At 47.1% G+C, this 21,066-nt stretch overlaps 1 protein-coding gene across 1 annotated transcript; it reads left to right on the forward strand.

Moving 5' to 3' along the window:
* The first annotated feature begins 15,701 nt into the window (after positions 1–15,701).
* On the forward strand, positions 15,702–20,087 carry NEU2 (neuraminidase 2). Its single transcript, XM_070781338.1, has 2 exons — positions 15,702–15,902; positions 17,276–20,087. Exons 1-2 carry the CDS (start codon positions 15,702–15,704, stop codon positions 18,212–18,214), a joined length of 1,140 nt encoding a protein of 379 aa, XP_070637439.1. The 3' UTR covers positions 18,215–20,087.
* The last annotated feature ends 979 nt before the right edge of the window (positions 20,088–21,066 follow it).

Here is a 21,066-nt window from a genome sequence, read left to right on the forward strand (position 1 = left end):
AACACGACTGAATTGACTTAGCAGCAGCAGCTTGTCCAAGATCCCATGAAATTTCCTAGACACACAGAAATGCCGAAAAAAATATAAAATCATATATATGTGATATAAATATATATTTGGTCCCAAGAGCAAGAAACATAAATAATCTTTCATCTCCAGTGCCTTAAATAAATTATTCTTCAGTCATTCTATATATACCTCAGATATATAATTTTTCAGTGACTATTACTTCCATGGCCAGAGATATGTTTGTCTTTTAATTTAACAGCTATGAGGGGATAAGAGTCAAAGCCTTTGGACCTGAACACAGCAAGAAGTTTAGAGAGAAATTATGGCTCAGAAATTTTTTAAAAATGTACAGGCCACGAATAGAAATAAAATCCTCTAGAAACTGAGGATAATTTGGTTTTGCACAGGTAGCCCAAACTTTCAGCACTCACAGAGAACAGAAAGTGTAAGACAGAAACTGAGAAAGATCGTTGAGAAACAGTGAGCCCTTGAGACTTACACAGGGACACCTAGGGAAGGCACTCACAATCTGGGGCACTAGTGGGAACAGCTCCACCACCACACCCAAAAGACCATTCCCACTGAGGGTGAGCTCACACGCAAAAACTATAAAATATTTGGGGAAGTCCAATATGAAGGAAAGTATCCCACAACAATAAGGGAGTTGACCCACGAGGAAATGGAAGTACTAGAATAGAAAACACTTAAAAAATAAGTATCCTTAGGTGCTTAAAGAGATAATGGAATAAAATCTATAAAACAAGAACAAGAAATCATGTTTTTAAAGTTAAGATGTTACTTTTCAGATCAGTTTTAGGTTCACAGCAAGATCCAGGGGAAAGTACAGAAAGTTCCCATATGCCTTTTGGCCCCCATACATGCACAGCCTCCCCATTATCAACATTCCCACCCCTGCCCCCAGAGCACGACCTCTGTTATCATTGATGAACCTGCACTCACATGTCATAATCACACCCAAGTGCATAGTTTACATTATAGTTCACCTTTGGTTTGGTATAGGCTTAGACAAATGGATAATGACATATGTCCATCATATGATATCATGCAGAGTATTTTCACTGCCCTAAAAATCATCCATGCCTCTCCCATTCATTACCTACCCCTGTTCCCGTGAGATCTGGCAACCACTGGACTTTTTACTGTCTCCCTAATCTGCCTTTTCCCAAATGTCACATAGTTGGAATTATACAGTACATAGCCTTTTCAGACTGGCTGCTTTCACTTAGTAATATATATTTAAGGTCCCTCCATGTCTTTTCAAAGGCTTGTTGGTTCATTTCTTTTTAGTGCTGAGGAAATTAATTTTTTTTAAAAAGTGAATTCAAAGAACTAAGTAGAAATCACAGAAATAAAAAACATTGCATTTAAAAAAATCTTAGCTAGACACGATTTTAGATTTAGTAATTTGGAAGGTATATCTGAGAAAATCACACAGAATAAAGCACCAGGAGGCAAAGAGATGAAAAATGTGAAAAATAAGTCAAAAGACATTTGGTGACTAAATCAAGAAAACTCAATTTGCATTTAATAGGCTGTTCTGAAGGAGAGAAGAGAGGGTGGGGAAAAAGGCAACACTCAAAGCATGAATGACTGAGAGATTTTTCAGAACTGAAGAAAGACACACGTTCTGAGTTTGAAAAAGTGTGCTGAGTCCTAGACGAGGTAAATAAATTCACAGCTGGACAAGCCATACTGGGACCACAGAACATTAAATATAGAGGAGAATCATGAAAGCCAGCAGAGAGAAAACAGACTACATTCAAAGTCCTGATGGCCCTGCCAAGCCAGGTGCCACCCCCACCCCCTGTCTCCATACAAGCCCATCTCCGGGCACCCTCTCCCACCTTCTCCAAGGGAGGAACCCCCTGGGTGCTCTGTGCTCGCCTGCTGAGATGTTCCAGCTCCACCTTGTACATTTCACTCCTCCTGGCCCAGGCCAGGCCCAGGAAGTCTCCAAGCCTCCTCCTGTCCTCGCCTCTCCCCTCCCCTTCATCACTGCCACCATCACAGTCTGCCTGACACCACCACTGGCCTCTGTTCCCTGTGGGCTCAGCTTGTTTCCCCACATAAATAATAAGCCCTCGGAGCTCTGGGAGCATCTCTGTGGTCTTCCTCTCCATCTCCTGTCCAAGTAAGCGTGGTGTTGGCCACACAAGATGTGTTGAACAAATACTTTTGAACACGTCATCAGTTGGTCCTTTGGAGCCAAATGTAAGCTGAATTTGCATGCTGAGTCAAGTCCATTTTTACAGGTTCTTTAGGCCCTTTTGAAAGCTTATTTCCCTACTTGATGATCTGGCCAGAATGAAGTTAATAAGCATTATCCAGCAACATTTAAAGCCTTTCACTTTATTATTTACCATTATTTTTAACCTAATAATAAAATTCATGTGTGCCTGAAAGAGTACAAAGAAGTAAATAAACATCATTTGTCATCCTCCTGGTCAACATTAAATACTGAAAATATTTATTTATTCATTCTACATTCAACAGACATTTACTAAATATCTATTTTATTCCAAGTACCATGCTAAGCTTTGGCAGTGTAGCAATACATATTTTTCATAGGGTTTTTGTTTATTTTTAATGTTAATTTGAGTAGACGATATACACATTTACAAAAGTGGGATCCTACCTTATCTATTGTCATGTATCCTATTTTCTATACTTTACACCATCCCAGCATTTTCTCACACATTGTCTAGTCTTCAAAGCATGATTTTAATTAATTGGTGCCTTGGGCTTCCCTGGTGTCTCAGTGGTAAAGAATCTACCTGCCCGTGCAAGAGACGAAGGTTTAATCCCTGGGTCGACAAGATCTCCTGGAGAAGGAAATGGCAACTCCAGAATTCTTGCCTGGAGAATCCCATGGACAGAAGGGCCTGGTGGGCTACAGTCATGAGGTAGCAAGAGTCATATGTGACCGAGTGACTAAACGGCAATGTCCCATTTTATTGATACGTCCCAGTTTCTGCAGTGAATCATTACTCCTGCACTTAACCCACTTTAAAAGCACCCTTTCTGCAGCCCAGTGAATTAGCAGGAGGAAAACAAGACGGTAAAGGCATCCACTTAAAGGGGATTCATGGACGTCCGGTGGAGAGTGAGTCAGAGCTGCAGGTGGGAGTTCACTGGGCCTTCACGTGGGCTGGATTTTAGGTGGGGCTTTCAAAGATAAACTTTGAAGCCAGGTGACTGTGTCTTTGAGAACTAATGAGAGGCTAGACCAGAGCAGGGACAAGAGGGCCCAGAACCATCATCCAGGGGGAGCTGACCTCCCGGGAGAGAGGTGACAAGGCATGTCTGCACTTGACTCTGAGCTACAGATGCTGAGAAAGGACTGTGTCCAGAGGAGGAAGGGGGAACACGTTATGGAGACTGCCCTCACCCTGGGTCTAGACTGAGGCAAGAAATGCACTTTGAACTGAATGGGGCTGCCTTTTGACGTTTCTAATTCCTGCAGCCTCCCCCACATGGTTATGAACTGGGGTGATAAGGGTTATATCTTTTGGCTGTGGGCCAGCAAATGACTCATCGTCGCGGCCCATGGAGCCTTAGGCTTGGTTGTGGTGGGCACACAAGGAAAGGGCTCCTTGTCTGGCACTGGCGTCTAGTGGGTCCCTGCCATATGCAGATGCTGGGCTGAGAGATGTGGATGACTCTTCACGTGTAATCCTCACATCGTCGGCTCTGCCTGGGAAGGTGGCACCAGCCATTCACTCGACTGATGGAAAGCACCGATAGCTCATCAGTGATGCATCAGAAATGCTCTTTGTCTAAAGATTCTTTTTCACTGGAGTCTGGTTTGTTTACAGTGTTGTGTCAGTTTCAGGTGTGGAGCAAAGTGACTCGGTTACATATTTACATATATCCATCATTTTCAGATACTTTTCCCATATAGGTTATTACAGAGGACTCAGTAGGGTTCCCTGTGCTATGCAGGAGGTCCTTATTACTTATCTATTTTATAAATTATATGCAGAGATGATGCTGTGAAAGTGCTGCACTCAATATGCCAGCAAATTTGGAAAACTCAGCAGTGGCCACAGGACTGGAAAAGGTCAGTTTTCATTCCATCCCAAGGAAAGACAGTGCCAAAGAATGTTCAGACTACCACACAATTGCACTCATCTCACACGCTAACAAAGTAATGCTTAAAATTCTCCAAGCCAGGCTTCAAAAGTACATGAACCAAGAACTTCCAGATGTTGAAGCTGGATTTAGAGAAGGCAGAGGAACCAGAGATCAAATTGCCAACATCCATTGGATCATGGAAAAAGCAAGAGAGTTCCAGAAAAACATCTACTTCTGCTTTATTGACTATGCCAAAGCCTTTGAGTGTGTGGATCACAATAAACTGTGGAAAATTCTGAAAGAGTTGGGAATACCAGACCACCTGACCTGCCTCTTGAGAAGTTTGTATGCAGGTCAGAAAGCAACAGTTAGAACTGGACATGGAACAACAAACTGGTTCCAAATAGGAAAAGGAGTACGTCAAGGCTGTATATTGTCACCCTGCTTATTTAACTTATATGCAGAGTACATCATGAGAAATGCTGGGCTGAAGGAAGCACAGCTGGAATCAAGATTGCCGGGAGAAATATCAATAACCTCAGATATGCAGATGACACCACCCTTATGGCAGAAAGCGAAGAAGAACTAAAGAGCCTCTTGATGAAAGTGAAAGAGGAGAGTGAAAAAGTTGCCTTAAAACTCAACATTCAGAAAACTGAGATCATGGCATCCGGTCCCATCACTTCATGGGAAATTCATGGGGAAACAATGGAAACAATGACAGACTTTACTGTGTTGGGCTCCAAAATCATGGCAGATGGTGACTGCATCCATGAAATAAAAAGACGCTTGCTCCTTGGAAGAAAAGCTATGACCAACCTAGACAGCACATTAAAAAGCAGAGATATTACTTTGTCAGCAAAGGTGCATCTAGTAAAAGCTATGGTTTTTCCAGTCGTTGTATACAGATGTGAGAGTTGGACTATAAAGAAGGCTGAGGACCAAAGAACTGATGCTTTTGAGCTGTGGTGTTGGAGAAGACTCTTGAGAGTCCCTTGGACTGCAAGGAGATCCAACCAGTCCATCCTAAAGGAAATCAGTCCTGAATATTCATTGGAAGGACTGATGCTGAAGCTGAAACTCCAATACTTTGGTCACCTGATGCGAAGAACTGACTCATTGGAAAAGACCCTGATGCTGGGAAAGATTGAAAGCAGGAGGAGAAGGGGATGACAGAGGATGACATAGTTGGATGGCATCCCTGACTCTATGGACATGAGTTTGAGTAAGCTCTGAGAGTTGGTGAACGACAGGGAAACCTGGTGTGCTGCAGTCCACGGGGTCAAAAAGAGTTGGACATGACTGAACGACTGAACTGAACTGATTAATATATATTTGTATTTTTATATATTTTATATGAAGTTTATATATTATATCTATATATATATCTATTTTTAAGTGGCCTCCTAGGTGCTAATGGTAAAGAATCCACCTGCCAATTCAGGAGACAAGAGCTGTGAAAGTTGCTCAGTCGTGTCTGACTCTTTGCCACCCCGTGGGCTGGCTGTTCAGTCCTTGGAATTCTCCAGGCCGGAATACTGGAGTGGGTAGCCATTACCTTCTCCAGGGAATCTTCCCAACCCAGGGATTGAACCCAGGTCTCCCACATTGTAGGCAGATTCTTTACTGTCTGAGTCAGCCAGGAAGTCCAAGAATACTGGAGTGGGTAGCCTATCCCTTCTCCAGCAGATCTTCCCAACCCAGGAATCAAATGGGTCTCCTGCATTCTTTACCAATTATAGATTCTTTATCAACTGAGCTACCAAGGGACAAGAGACATGGGTTCAATTGCTGGGTCTGGAAGATCCACATGGACAGAGGAGCCTGGCAGGCTACAGTCCATGGAGTCAGACACAAGTGAAGTGACTTAATACATACATAGTTTATATACTTTATATTTTATAGATAGTAGCATGTATATCGGAGAAGGCAATGGCACCCCACTCCAGTACTCTCGCCTGGAAAATCCCATGGATGGAGGAGCCTGGTGGGCTGCAGTCCATGGGGTCGCTAAGTCGGACACGGCTAAGCGACTTCACTTTCACTTTTCATTTTCATGCATTGGAGAAGGAAATGGCAACCCACTCCAGTGTTCTTGCCTGGAGAATCCCAGGGACGGGGGAGCCTGGTGGGCAGCCGTCTATGGGTCACACAGAGTCGGACACGACTGAAGCGACTTAGCAGCAGCAGCAGCAGCAGCAGCAGCATGTATATGTCAATCCCAATCTCCCAATTTATCCCTCTCTGCTCCCTCACACCCTGGAAACCATAAGCTTGTGCTCTACGTTTGTAACTCTATTTTGTATTTGTTTTGTGGATAAGATCATTTGTACCCTTTTTAAAAATATTTTACTTATAAGCGATATCATAGGATACTTGTCTTTCTCTGTCTGACTTCACGTGGTCTGATAATCTCTAGGTACATCCAGAAACACTTTGGATTCTGGGTGGTAGTAGCCCACGAGGTGTCTGGTCTGCACTCATGCGGCTTGGAGCCCCCTGTGTTATTTTTGCTTTAATTTTTCAGAGGAGGAAACTGAGGTCCCAAGAGGTCAAGAAGTCCCACTCACCCACCTGCAGAGCCCGCAGGGGAGCTGTGTCCTCCCAAGCTCCAGCCCCTCCGTTTCCCTGTTGCTGCCCTTCCAGACCCTCCCAGGCCCTGGTTTCATTCAAGGGGCGAGCTTGGCTCAGGCTTCCTGTGGCTCATTCTGATTCAGCAAGACTGTGGAGCGAACTAGGCAGATTGCTTCCTGATGCATGAGAGGCAGCATCCTAATTAGGTCAAGGCTGGGCCTGCACACCAGGAGCAGGTGAGTGGGCGGAGAGGTCCCGGCCTCCTGTAGGTGTTTATAGGCATGAGCTCGACAGAGGCAGCCTTGAGGCTCCAGGTGAGGCTGGAGGATACGAGAGCTGCCCTGTTCTAGAAGCTGGGTCCCCACGGCCTCTGCTCACACCCCTGACCTCCCACCCAGATCCTTGGGATCCAAATTGGAACACGCTCCTCAAGGCACGACTTTCTCAACGAGTTGATCCACCTGTTTCTTTGTTGGCATAAGTCAGAGCTCTTCTGTACCAGGTAATCATGGAGTGAGGGTGGGATTCTTGGGGATGCTGAAGGCCATGGTGATTTTAAAGATCTGGCCAGCTCATGGCCCCTCAACCCCTAGATAACGGCATCCGCTCTGTTCTCAGCGTGTCCAGAGGACATATCAGATGGGAAACGTGGGGAGAAGGCTCATCTCAGGAGAGCCCCTAATTCTGCCCATGATTTATCGATGGTCTGAACTTGCAGATCGATGCTCAGTGGCAGGGGTGTGGAGAGATGTCCTCTCATTTGGGGATGGGAATCCTGGCAAGCTGGACCTGAGCAGAGGTGTTGGGTCCTCTGGAAGTGGGGTCTTTTTAGGGAGAGGCTGCCCAAGCTTCAGGCTCCTGCCCCACTGCCTGGCTCTGCCACTGTTGTTGGCAGACAAGGCGCCCACAGCTGCCTGCTTTGGAGAGAGGCATTATTTCAATGTGGTAGCCAGGGGCAAATGTTCCACCCCAACCTGCCCCAAGGTCAAGGCTCTTCCTCCGGGAAGGCTGCAGGGTCCTCTCTCCTGCTCCCCAGATTTACTGGCTCTCATTGTTCTGGGCTCCCGGAGGGCAGGGACTAGGACCTATCCGTTCACCTGTTTCTTGGCACACAGAAGGGGCACAGTGTGGATTTATAAACTGTGAAAGCATCTTCTGAAAGTGGGCAGGTGAATGCTGGGGACGGGGCCCCTGGATCTGGATGGTGCCTGTGAGGTTGTGTTCCCAGCGGGAGAGGAAGAGAGGCAGGCAGGGATCCTCCACTGCTGGCCTTTTTCTGAGCAAGGCTTTCAGGCCTCAGAATCCTGACTGTATGTCTTTTGCTGGGCAGTCCCAGTGGTTAGGGCTGCAGGTTCTGGAATCCAGCAGACCCAAATCCACCCGCTGCCTCCCTGATCTACTTCTTAGCATCCCCGCTTCTGAGATGCCATGTGGAGACAAGTGAGTGTCAGTTATAAGATGTTTTTCTCTGGGCTCAACGCCCACAAGGCCACAAACTGCAGCAGCTGCTGTAGCCTCAGGTGGGACTTTCTGAATCGCTGCTCTGCCTCTATTTTTGACCTCTGAAATGGCAGCTTCTTGAAGTTCAACCGTCGAACACTGTCATCTCTCTGATTGTCTGATGCCACGGGTCAGACTGGCTTGTACTGAGGACCTTCCCCTCCCCCAGGAGTCAGGTCCTTGTTCAGCCCCCTCCCTGGAGACGGCAGGACCATGAGATACCCCTACAGCTCCCTTCTTGCCAGGTGGGGAGACTACCCAGGGAGGTGGATTTTTACCCAAAGATGCACATAGCTCAGTTGGTAAAGAATCTACCTGCAATGCAGGAGACCCTGGTTCGATTCTTGGGTTGCGGAGATCTGCTGGAGAAGGGTTAGGCTGCCCATCCCAGTATTGCTGGTAAAGAATTCGCCTGCAATGAGGGAGACCTGGGTTCGAACCCTGGTTTGGGAAGATCCCTTGGGAAGGGAAAGGCTACCCACTTCAGTACTCTGGCCTGGAACATTCCATGGACAGTATAGTCCACGGGGTCTCAGAGTAAGATATGACTGAGCAACTTTCATTTTCACTTTTTTTCACACACCTCTTAGGAGTGGACCTACCACCAGATTCTGAATTTTTGACTGCTGATTCAGTTCTTTTCCCACTAGGCCAACTGGTGTTCGCTGCTAGTTTGGAGCCAGAAGGGGGTCCAGTGGGCCAGCTAACTACATGAGGCATCACTGGAAATGTCATGAAATGCAGGGAGATGGCGTTTTCCAGAATTCCTCTTGGAGGCAGTATTGCACGGGGTTAGAAGTGTTTTTAGCTCCAGCTCAGACACTGGAGGGTTGAGTGAACTTGGTTTCCCCATCTGTACAATGGGATGATAATAGTGTCTATGTCATGGGGATGTCGTGGGGATTAAATGAATGGATAGCTGTAATTTGTATTGTAAGCAACAGAGTCTGTAGATACAATTTACAAAACATTTAAAAATTATTGTAGGGTACTTAAAGAGTGTCTAGCACTTTGGAAGAGCCACTGAAGTATCTGCTGTTATTATTATGAAGACGTTTGGGAACTGGTGTTGCTGGTGGGTGTGAGTGTTTGGGCCCACACTGAGTGCCTGAGGATAGAGGAGAATTCTTAAGCAGACACTGGGGTCCCCTTTTTCCTCCCCACTCCCCTGTCCTGTGCCAGGGCACATACATGCTCAGTCTGACTCTTTGCAAGACTGTAGCAGACTGTAGCCCTCCAGGTTCCTCTGTTCATGGAGTTTTCCAGGCAAGAATACTGGAGTGAGTTGCCACTGCCTACTCCAGGGAATCTTCCTAGCCCAGGGATCAAACCCATCTCTTGCATTGACAGGTGGATTCTTTACCACTAGTGCCACCTGGGAAGCCCCGTCCTGTGCCAGCTTTGGTTCTGAGTACACACATGACAAATACTTACACCGGCAGCCCATAGGGGCTGGAGTTAGCATGTATCCACAGGCTTTCCACTGCACGTCAACATCTCTCACACAGGGGCGTCATTGTCAGCCGCACAAGTTCTACAGTACAAGGCATTTGTGGGCATTTGTGAGGTCACACAAGGCTGTCCTTGTCAGGCCCTTGGACAGGTTTCAGCCCTAGTGATGACTATTTGGTTTGGGGCAATAATAATAACCCACTCATCCCTGCTAGAACACAAACGTCATAAGGCTGGGATCTCTGTTTCATCCACGAAGCATCCCAAGTTTCTGGAACAATGCAGGCACAAGGTAGAAACACAATACAGTTTTGCAATATGGATGAATCGATTTGTCCCCGCCCTACAGGGGATTGGGGTCCGAAAGAGGAACCTGGCAAACAGTCACAGAGGCTATGGAAATCAGTTCAGACCACTTTAAACGGGGACACGCTCAACTCCTCCCCAGTTTGCTCTCCCAATCCTATTCATTCTACTGCTTGCCCTCTCTTACCTGGAAAATAACAGACTTACTTTCTGTCCCTTTCCCCCTGAAGCTCAGAGGGATTTCCTAAAAAGTAAATCAGGTAAGATCCTCCTTCATCTAAAGCAGTTTGAAATCTTACCATTGCCTCCAGCCTGAAGTCCAGCTCCAATGACCAATAAGCACATGCAGAAGTGCTCAACATCATTAGCCATCATTGTATCAAATGCCAATCAAAACCACAGTTGGGAACCACTTCACACCCTCTGGCATGGCTGTTATTTAAAAAAACACAATAGCCAGTGTTGATGAGGACGTGGAGGCATTAGAATCTTAATGCATTGCTCGTAGGAATGTAAAGTGGTGCAGCTGATGTGGGAACAGTCTGGCAGCTCCTCAAAAATTTAAACACAGAATTACCATCCAACCCAGCAATTCCTCTCCTAGGTAAACACCTAAGAGCTTAAACAAACCCTTGATCGATTTTCTAGAGGACACTGTTGAACTGCATCTTTCTACCCTATTTTCATTTCTATTTTTAATTATATTTCTTTCCCATCTAGGTTTCTTAATAAAATTTCAACTTAGCAACACCATTATGTATTACAAGCCCCGTTCTCTTGGACTGCCCTTTGCAGGTCTAGATTTTATGATGAAGACTGTTCTTCCACCCGTGTTTAGGCAATCACATATTCTTAGGCAATCACATATCCAAGCAATAATATTCATAATGGATTGAGTAAAATAATGATAGATTATATTTCTTTCTCAAAAACGTTGAATTAAGTTTTAAATAGATGATACATGTACATGGTAGAGAAAATGCAAGCAATCGTAAAGCGCAGACAGAATGAAAACTGCAATCACAGAAAACTAACCAACCTGATCACATGGACCACAGCTTTGTCTAACTCAGTGAAACTAAGCCATGCCATGTAGGGCCACCCAAGATGGACGGGTCATGGTGGGGAGTTCTGACAAAACATGGTCCACTGGAGAAGGGCATGGCAAACCACTTCTGTCTTTTTACCTTGAGAACCCCATGAATAGTATGAAAAGGCAAAAGGATATGACACTGAAAGATGAACTCCCCAGGTCGGTAGGCACCCAATATGCTACTGGAGAAGAGTGGAGAAATAACTACAGAAAAATGAAGAGACGGAACCAAAGCAAAAACAACACCCAGTTGTGGATGTGACTTGTGATGGATCTGAAGTCCAAGGCTGTAAAGAACGATATTGCATAAAAACCTGGAATGTTAGGTCCATGAATCAAGGTAAATTGGAAGTGATCAAACAGGAGATGGCAAGAGTGAACGTCAACATTCTAGGAATCAGCGAACTGAAATGGACTGGAACGGGTGGATTTAACTCAGATGATCGTTGCATCTACTACTGTGGGCAAGAATCCCTTAGAAGAAATGGAGTGTCCGTCATAGTCAACAAAAGAGTCCGAAATGCAATACATGGGTACAATCTCAAAAGCAACAGCATTATCTCTGTTCATTTCCAAGGCAAACCATTTAATACCACAGTAATCCAAGTCTATGCCCACCAACCGCTAACGCCAAAGAAGCTGAACGGTTCTATGATGACTGACAAGACCTTCTAGAATTAACACCAAAAAACAGATGTCCTTTTTATCATAGAGGACTGGAATGCAAAAGTAGGAAGTCAGGAAATACCTGGAGTAACAGGCAAATTTGGCCTTAGAGAAACAAAATGAAGCAGGGAAAAGGCTAACAGAGTTTTGCCAACAGAACACACTGGTCATAGCAAACACCCTCTTCCAACAACACAAAAGATGACACTACATGGACATCACCAGATGGTCAACACTGAAATCAGATTCATTATATTCTTTGCAACAGAAGCTCTATACAGTCAGCAAAAACAAGACTGGGAGCTGACTGTGGCTCAGATCATGAACTCCTTATTGCAAAATTCAGACTAAAATTGAAGAAAGTAGGGAAAACCACTAGACCATTCAGATATGACCTAAATCAAATCTCTCACAATTTATACAGTGGAAATGACAAATAGATTCAAGGGATTAGATCTGATAGACAGATCTACGCCTGAAGAACTGCGGATGGAGGTTTCTAGCATTGTGCAGGAGGTGTGATCAAAACCATTCCCAAGAAAAAGAAATGCAAAAAGGCAAAATGGTTGTCTGAAGAGGCCTTACAAATAGCTGAGAAAAGAATAGAAGCAAAAGGCAAAGGAGAAAAGGAAAGATACATCCATCTGAATGCAGAGTTCCAAAGAATAGCAAGGAGAGATAACGAAAACCTTCCTAATTGATCAATGAGAAGAAACAGAGGAAAACAGTAGAATGGGAAAGACTAGAGGTCTCTTCAAGAAAAGTAGAGATACCAAGGGAACATTTCATGTAAAGATGGGCTCAATAAAGGACAGAAATTGTAGGGACCTAAGAGAAGAAGAAGATGTTAAGAAGAGGTGACAAGAATACACAGAAGAACTATACAAAAAAGATCTGAATGACCCAGATAACCACAATGGTGTGTTCACCCATCTAGAGCCAGACATCCTGGAGTGTGAAGTCAAGCAGGCCTTAGGAAACATCACTAATAACAAAACTAGTGGAGGTGATGTAATTCCAGCTGAGCTATTTCAGATCCTAAAAGATGATGCTGTGAAGGTGCTGCACTCATTATACCAGCAAATTTGGAAAACTCACCAGTGGCCACAGGACTGGAAAAGGTCTGTTTTCATTTCAATCCCAAAGAAAGGCAATGCCAACGAATGCTCATACTACCGCAAAATGTACTCATCTCACACGCTAGTAAAGTAAGGCTCAAAATTTTCCAAGCCAGGCTTCAACTGTACATGTACCAAGAACTTCCAGATGTTCAAGCTAGACTTAGAGAAGGCAGAGGAACCAAAGATCAAATTGCCAACATCCGTTGGATCACAGAAAAGCAAGCAAGAGAATTCCATAAAAACTTCTGCTTCATTGACTAGGCTAAAGCCTTTGACTGTGTAGATCACAACAGACTGCAGAAAATTCTTAAAGAGATGGGAATACCAGACCGCTTTTACTTGCCTCCTGAGAAATCTGTATGCAGGTCAAGAAGTAACAGTTAGAACTGGACATGGAATGACATACTGGTTCAAAATTGGAAAAGGAGTACATCAAGGCTGTATATCATTCAGTTCAGTTAGTTCAGGTGCTCAGCCGTGTCCGACTCTTTGCGACCCCATGAATCACAGCATGCCAGGCCTCCCTGTCCATCATGAACCCCCAGAGTTCACTCAGACTCACGTCCATCGAGTCAGTGATGCCATCCAGCCATCTCATTCTCTGTCGTTCCCTTCTCCTCCTGCCCCCAATTCCTCCCAGCATCAGAGCCTTTTCCAATGAGTCAACTCTTCTCATGAGATGGCCAAAGTACTGGAGTTTCAGCTTTAGCATCATTCCTTCCAAAGAAATCCCAGGGCTGATTTCCTTCAGAATGGACTGGTTGGATCTCCTTGCAGTCCAAGGGACTCTCAAGAGTCTTCTCCAACACCACAGTTCAAAAGCATCCATTCTTCAGTGCTCAGCTTTCTTCACAGTCCAACTCTCACATCCATACATGACCACTGGAAAAACCACAGCCTTGACTAGACGGACCTTTGTTGGCAAAGTAATCTCTCTGGTTTTCAATATGCTATCTAGGTTGGTCATACCTTTCCTTCCAAGGAGTAAGCGTCTTTTAATTTCATGGCTGCAGTCACCATCTGCAGTGATTTTGGAGCCCCCCAAAATAAAGTCTGACAGTGTTTCCACTGTTTCCCCATCTATTTCCCATGAAGTGATGGGACCAGATGCCATGAACCTCATTTTCTGAATGTTGAGCTTTAAGCCAACTTTTTCACTCTCCTCTTTCACTTTCATCAAGAGGCTTTTGAGTTCCTCTTCACTTTCTGCCATAAGGGTGGTGTCATCTGCATATCTGAGGTTACTGATATTTCTCCCAGCGATCTGGATTCCAGCTTGTGCTTCTTCCAGCCCAGCGTTTCTCATGATGTACTCTGCATAGAAGTTAAATAAACAGGGTGACAATATACGTACTCCTTTTCCTATTTGGAACCAGTCTGTTGTTCCATGTCCAATTCTAGCTGTTGCTTCCTGACTTGCATATAGGTTTCTCAAGAGGCAGGTCAGGTGGTCTGGTATTCCCATCTCTTTCAGAATTTCCCACAGTTTATTGTGATCCACACAGTCAAAGGCTTTGGCATAGTCAATAAAGCAGAAATAGATGTTTTTCTGGAACTTTCTTGCTTTTTCCATTACCCTGCTTATTTAACTTATATGCAGAACACATCATGTAAAATGCTGGGCTGGATGAAGCACTAGCTGGAATCAAGATTTCTGGGAGAAATATCAATAACCTCACATATGCAGATGATATCAGCCTTATGGCAGAAAGCAAAGAGGAACTAAAGAGCTTCTTGATGAAAGAAGGCATGTGGGGTCTCAGCTCCCTGACCAGAAATTGAAACTGCACTGTCTGTATTGGAAGGCAAAGTAGCAACCACGGGACCACCAGGAAACTTCCTAATATGTTTATTTGTTGACTTTTTATTTCTGCCTTCATGGCATGTGGGATCTTAGTTCCCTGACCAGGGATCGAACCTGTGCCCCGCATAGTGGAATCATGGAATCTTAGCCACTAGACCACCAGGGAAGACCCCTGAAATGCTTGTTTTTAAGTTTCATTTTCTTGTCACTGTGGAGGATCCCTTGAGCCTGAATGAGCTGTCAGGGGCCTCTCTGTTCCATTCCCAATGCCCTGCCCCATCCCCAGGGTCGGAGTCCACATGGAGGGGCAACTGGGCCTCAGCCTCAGCAACCTGGAGAGGAGAACCTTAAGAATCAAGGCTTCCCCCCACCCCCTTGGGCTTCCCTGGTGGCTCGGATGGTCAAGAATCTGCTTGCAATGCAGGAGAACTGGATTCTATCCCTGGGTCAGGGAGATCCCCTGAAGAAGGGACTGGCTACCCACCCCAGTATTCTTGCCTGGAGAATTCCATGCACAGAGGAGCCTGCTGGGCTACAGTCCACAGTGTTGCAAAGAGCTGGACACGACTAAGCCACTAACACTTTCACTTTCCACACCCTCTCCCGCCCCTCCTTTTTTTCAAAGACAACTTTCTGGGGCTCTGGATTTATCTAAAGCTCACATATGTCAGTTTTTGGCGGCTGGACAGTTGCAGAATGCCACTCAGCCCTCCTCCCATCCCACCAGAGGTTCAGCGTTTGATTAAGAATATGCTGGATCTAGCAAAAGTAGTTGCAGGTTATCACAAATCTGTCATAAGGAGGTAAAAATACAGCACAAAATACACTTTTCCAAACAGTCGTTCCTAACATCTCATGGACAGAGGTGCTGCCATACTCCATGGGAGGAGATGAGAGTGAGGGAACGGGTACTTGGTGAGTAATAATGGGGGATAAACCCTGTATGGGAGGGGGACAGGCCCCCAGCATGGTTGGCTGGCCCGAGGGGTAAGCTGCACCTGCCTGGGAGGGCAGCTCTGGCGCATCTCAGGACCGGACTGCCAGGGACTCATCTTCACTTCCTGTGTGCCCTTCCAGCGCCATGGCATCCTGCCCCGTCCTGCAGAAGGAGAGGGTATTCCAGTCGGGAGCCCACGTCTACAGGATCCCGGCTCTGCTCTACCTGCCTCAGCAGAAGACCCTGCTGGCCTTTGCGGAAGAGCGGACGAGCAAGAAGGACGAGCACGCCAAGCTCATAGTCCTGCGCAGGGGAAGCTACAGCGCGTCCACCCGCCAGGTCCAGGTAAGGCCGGACAGGGGTACCGCCGCTCTACTGGGCATACAGGGACCAGCCCACCCTTAGATGGCTGAGGTCTGGGGGCCAGAGGGCTCGAGGACCCATCAGGGATGGACAGAGAAAGTATCCCCCAGTGATCGCCCGGATCTCACACAGGTTCATTCAGAACAAGTTCGGCTGGCCTGGCAGCATCTGCTTTGGTACAAGTCAGTCAGGGAAACTGGTTTTGGAAAGATTCCCCTACATCCTTGAGCTGCTGAGGGAAGACCAGCTCAGCATCACCTGCCTGGGGGACAGTTCATCCTCTGAGTAAAATTAACCTGGGGTGGGTGGTTGGGGCGATTGCTTGGGTCCTGAAGTTCCAGCATGTAGATAAGTAATTCTGATGAAGATCCCCAAGGCTGGCTTATCACATATGAAGGATTTAATATTGTTAGTATCTTAACTGTGTGGTCATTGTTCCCTTGTAGTTGCTTAGAGCATGGGTTTGAAGCAGAGGGACCTGGGTTCATGTCCCAGTTCCATGGCTAACCAGAAGTACGGCCTTGGGAGGCTCATCTACCTTACCTTAAACTTCTCAGTCTGCAGATGGAGGGTGGAGGTAGTACTACCTGTGCCCCAGGAGTGAGAGGTTAGGGTTAGATAAGACCATGGGTGTTAGAGCCTTGGCACATGTCTGCCCTTAGACTCACTCACTGGGGGATGGTTATTAAGTAATAGGAGCCTCCATGCTAGTGGTAAAGAACCTGCCTGCCAGTGCAGGAGACATAAGGGATGCCAGTTTGATCCCTGGGTTAGGAAGATCCCCTGGAGGAGGGCATGGCTACCCACTCCAGTGTTCTTGCTTTAATGAACAGGGATAGACAGCAAAGCAGCAGCATCTATGACAGAGACTCGGGGACTATGGAAGCTCACTGAGTCCTAGGGTCATGGTGCTACCCCCGGCAGACTGCATTAATAGAGTATGATGTATAAAAGATGGGAGGTGATTGTCACGCTCAGTCTCACCCTGGCAGACCGTTGGTTATTCCTAAGGCTTTGATTTTCAAGAAGGGGAAGCTGGATGGAGCTGTTAAGTTGAAGGATCCAGGATGGAGCTGGGCAGGGCTGGTGCCCGAAGCATCTTTGTCTTGAGGTCTAGCACGTCATGGGTGCCCTGGATGGGTGCTGGAGGGATTGGGTGGGGTTGGGCCATCTTGCAGGGAGTGAGGCGGAGCCCTGGCTCCCACTCTGGGAAGTGTTGTGAGGGTGAGTGAACGCTAGACCAAGAGTTCTCCTCCATTACCCCTCATGCTAACTCGCCCGCCCCCAGAGTGCCCCCCTTGCCACGGTCACTGGCCCTCTCCGGGCTGTGCTTCTCCTCCTCTCCTCTCCCGCAGTGGCACTCACAGGAGGCAGTTTCCCAAGCCCAGCTGGAGGGCCACCGGTCCATGAACCCAAGCCCCCTGTATGACGAGGCCACGGGCACCGTTTTCCTCTTCTTCATCGCCATCCCTGGGCAGGTGTCAGAGCATCACCAGCTTCAGACCAGGGTCAACGTGACCCGGCTGTGCCAGGTCACCAGCCCAGACCACGGCAAGTCCTGGAGCCCTCCCACCGACCTCACCGACTCCGTCATTGCCTCAGCCCACAAGGACTGGGCCACGTTCGCGGTGGGCCCCGGGCACTGCCTGCAGCTGAGCAATCCGACGCGGACCCTGGTGGTGCCAGCTTACGCTTACTGTAGCCACTGCTCCCTGAAGGCACCTTCCCCCTCTGCCTTCTGCTTGGTCAGCCACGACCATGGGCGCTCGTGGGCGAGAGGGAGCTTCGTGGCCCAGGGCACGCTGGAGTGCCAGGTGGCCGAAGTCAGGGATGGGCAACAGAGGGTGGTGTATCTGAATTCGAGGAGCCCCCTCCGAGCCAGGGTCCAGGCCCAGAGTGCCAACAACGGCCTGGATTTCAAGGAGACTCAGCAGGTGAAGAAGCTGGTGGAGCCCCCCCACGGCTGCCAAGGGAGCATCGTCAGCTTCCCCAGCCCCCACGCAGGCTCCGAACCCCTGGACTGGTGGCTGCTCTACACCCACCCGACTGACCCGCAGCAGAGATCCAACCTGGGCGTGTACCTCAACCGGTGGCCCCCCGTGCCCACAACCTGGTCGGAGCCCACCCTACTGGCCCCTGGCAGCTGCGCTTACTCAGACCTGCAGAGCATGGGCACCGGCCCTGACGGGTCACCCCAGTTTGGGTGTCTGTATGAATCGGATGATTACAAGGAGATTGTCTTTGTCATGTTCACCCTGCAGCAAGCCTTCCCAGCTGCGTTTTTGCTGCAGTGAGCAGCGAGCCCGCTGGGTGCTGCCCACGAGGGCTTTGCCCACCAAGGGGCTTGTGGTTCTCTTCTGCCCAGGCCCTTCTGGCCTGGGGAGGCCGCCTCTTGCTTCCCTCTGTTGGACGTGTGATCAAAAGGGTGCCTAGTGTGTGTCTGCCGCTGGGCTCCTTTCCTCCTCTGTTGTCTCAGCCTCCCCAGAGGATTCTATTTTCAGCCCAGCAACTGAAGGAACCTGGCTTCTTGGGGGCCCTGGGGACAGCCTGCAGGTTTGCTGCAGGTCTTCATGAATTATCTAGTCCAGCCCATTTCTCCTTAGCTCCTCACGTTCCTGGGCACAGGCTGGGACAGAGATGCAAATTAGCAGAGACGTGTGTGCACATTTGCGTGTCTGCGTGTGTCTCTCTGTGTGTTCTCAATGCTTTAGAGCAGGGACCGTGAGCACAGCTTTGCAAGGAGGTTAGGCAGGGTCTAGGAAAAGTAAGCTGGCTTATATTTTTGTGTAAGTTTCCCAGGGCTGCTATAAAAAAGTACCACCAACTTAGTGGCTTAAAACAACAGAAAATCACTCTCTCACAGTTTCCGAGGCTAAAAGCCACAAATCAAGGTGTCCACAGGGCTGTGCTTCCCCCAAGGGAGGATGGGGCACATCCTTCCCTGTCTCATCCAGAAGCCCAGGCCTCCCTTGGCTCGTGGGTGCATCACTTTCGGGTCTGCCTCCATCTTCCCATAGCCCTCTCCTCCTTCCTCTCTGCTTTCTCTTCTGTATCTTTTAAGGACACTTAGGGCCCACCTGGACAATCCAGGATGACCCTTCACTTAACTATATCTGCAAAGACTCTTTTCCAAATAATGTCACATTTACAGCTATGTTTTTCCAGTAGTCATGTACGGATGTGAGAGCTGGACCATAAAGAAGGCTGAGCACTGAAAAACTGATGCTTTCAAATTGTGGTGTTGGAGAAGACTCTTGAGAGTCCCTGGGACTGCAAGGAGATCAAACCAGTCAGTCCTAAAGGAAATCAACCCTGAATATTCATTGGAAGGACTTATGCTGAAGCTTTAATACTTTGGCCACCTGATGGGAAGAGCCAACTCATTGGAAAAGACCCTGATACTGCAAAAGATTTAGGGCAGGAGGAGAAGGGGGTGGCAGAGGATGAGATGGTTGGATGGCATCATCGACTCAATGTACATGAGTTTGAGCAACTCTGGGAGATAGTGGAGGACAGAGAAGCCTGGCATGCTGCAGTCCATGAGATCACAAAGAGTCGGATACAACTTAGCGACTAAAACCCCAACAACAAAAACCCCAATACAAAAAGTTTAAGAAAAAATCGCTCTCTTAAACGCTCTCCTTTCACAGAGGTCATGCAGTTGCATGCTAAGTGCTTTACTCGGGTCTGACACGAGTCTGAGCAAACTCCAGGAGATGGTGAAGGACAGGGGAGGCCTGGCGTGCTGCAGTTCATGGGGCTGCAAAGAGACATGACTCTGCGACTGATTGACAGCACAACAGTTAAGAATGAACAGCTACACACAATAGCGTGGGTGATTTTCAGACACTGTGTTGAGTGAAAGAAGACCTGGCTCAAAAGAGTACACACTTTGTGATTTTATTTATATGAAATTCAAGAACAGACTAAACCAATCTTCCAAATAAATCAGGAGTGGCCAGCTCTGTGAAGGAGAGCTGTTCACTAAAAATGGGCTAGAAGGAGACTTCTGGGTGCTGGAGGCCTTTTCTTGCTTGATCTAGTGCTGGTGAGGTGAGTGGTTCCATGTGTTAAAAAGAATTAGCTGTGAGCACAAGGCAAGGTTTGTGTACCTCACTCCATATATGTTATACCTCAATAATAAAATAAACACTGAACTGAATAGTAGATTTTTTAGTTAAACCTCTGCATCGATATATTGCGTTGGGTTGTAAAACTTTGGAAGTGAATATTTTTAATTAAAAATTTGGGGGGGGACTGAATATTATTAATGAACTTTTGGGGGAAATAATTTTAGATTTACAGAAAAGTTACAAAGATAGTACAGAGTGTTCCAGAACACCCCACACCCAGTCTCCCCTAATATTATCATCTTATGTAACTGTGGTACATTTGTCAAAACGAAGAGGCTTCGCTGGTACATTACTATTAACTAAACTCTGGACTTCATTCAGATTTCTCTAGTTTTTCCACCAATGTCCTTTTTCTGTTCTGGGATCCAATCCAGGATACATTCAGTGAAACTGAATTTTTCCTGTAATTTGTGTCCTTAGACACACACACACACGTGAATGTGTGCCTGCTAAGTCACTTCAGTCGTGTCCAACTCTTTGCGACTTTATGGACCGTAGCCAGCCAGGCTCCTTTGTCCATGGGATTCTCCAGGCAAGAATACTGGAGTGAATTGCCATGCCTTCCTCCAGGGGATCTTCCTGACCCAGGGATCAAACCCACATCTCTTATGTCTCCTGCATTGGCCGGCAAGTTCTTTTCCACTAGCACTTCCTGAGAAGCCCCCACACACACACACACACTCCTTCCAGCAGGCCCCTCCCCTCCTCCTGACTTCCTCTAAAAAATGAAAGTCGCTTAGACTCTTTGCGACCCCATGAATGGCATAGTCCATGGAATTCTCCAGGCCAGAATACTGGAGTGGGTAGCCTTCCCCTTCTCCAGCAGATCTTCTCAACCCAGGAATCGAACTGGGGTCTCCTGTATCACAGGCAGATGCTTTACCAAGTGAGCTATCAGGGAAGCCCACTTGACAAACAAATGAACAAACTAATCAACTGGGGTGGATATGTTAGAAGCAGTTCAGACTCTGAAGCCTGGGGAAGGGGGCCCTTAATTCAATTACACAGCACCC

This window comes from Bos indicus, chromosome 3, assembly GCF_029378745.1.
Source record: "Bos indicus isolate NIAB-ARS_2022 breed Sahiwal x Tharparkar chromosome 3, NIAB-ARS_B.indTharparkar_mat_pri_1.0, whole genome shotgun sequence".
Lineage (NCBI taxonomy): Eukaryota > Metazoa > Chordata > Mammalia > Artiodactyla > Bovidae > Bos > Bos indicus.

What these genes read in the sequence shown, in the direction of transcription:
- NEU2 (XM_070781338.1), top strand. Translation starts at nt 15,702, where the DNA reads ATGGCATCCTGCCCCGTCCTGCAGAAGGAGAGGGTATTCCAGTCGGGA. An exon ending in CGTCCACCCGCCAGGTCCAG is followed by an intron (nt 15,903 to 17,275) that starts GTAAGGCCGGAC and finishes CCTCTCCCGCAG; the next exon opens with TGGCACTCACAGGAGGCAGT.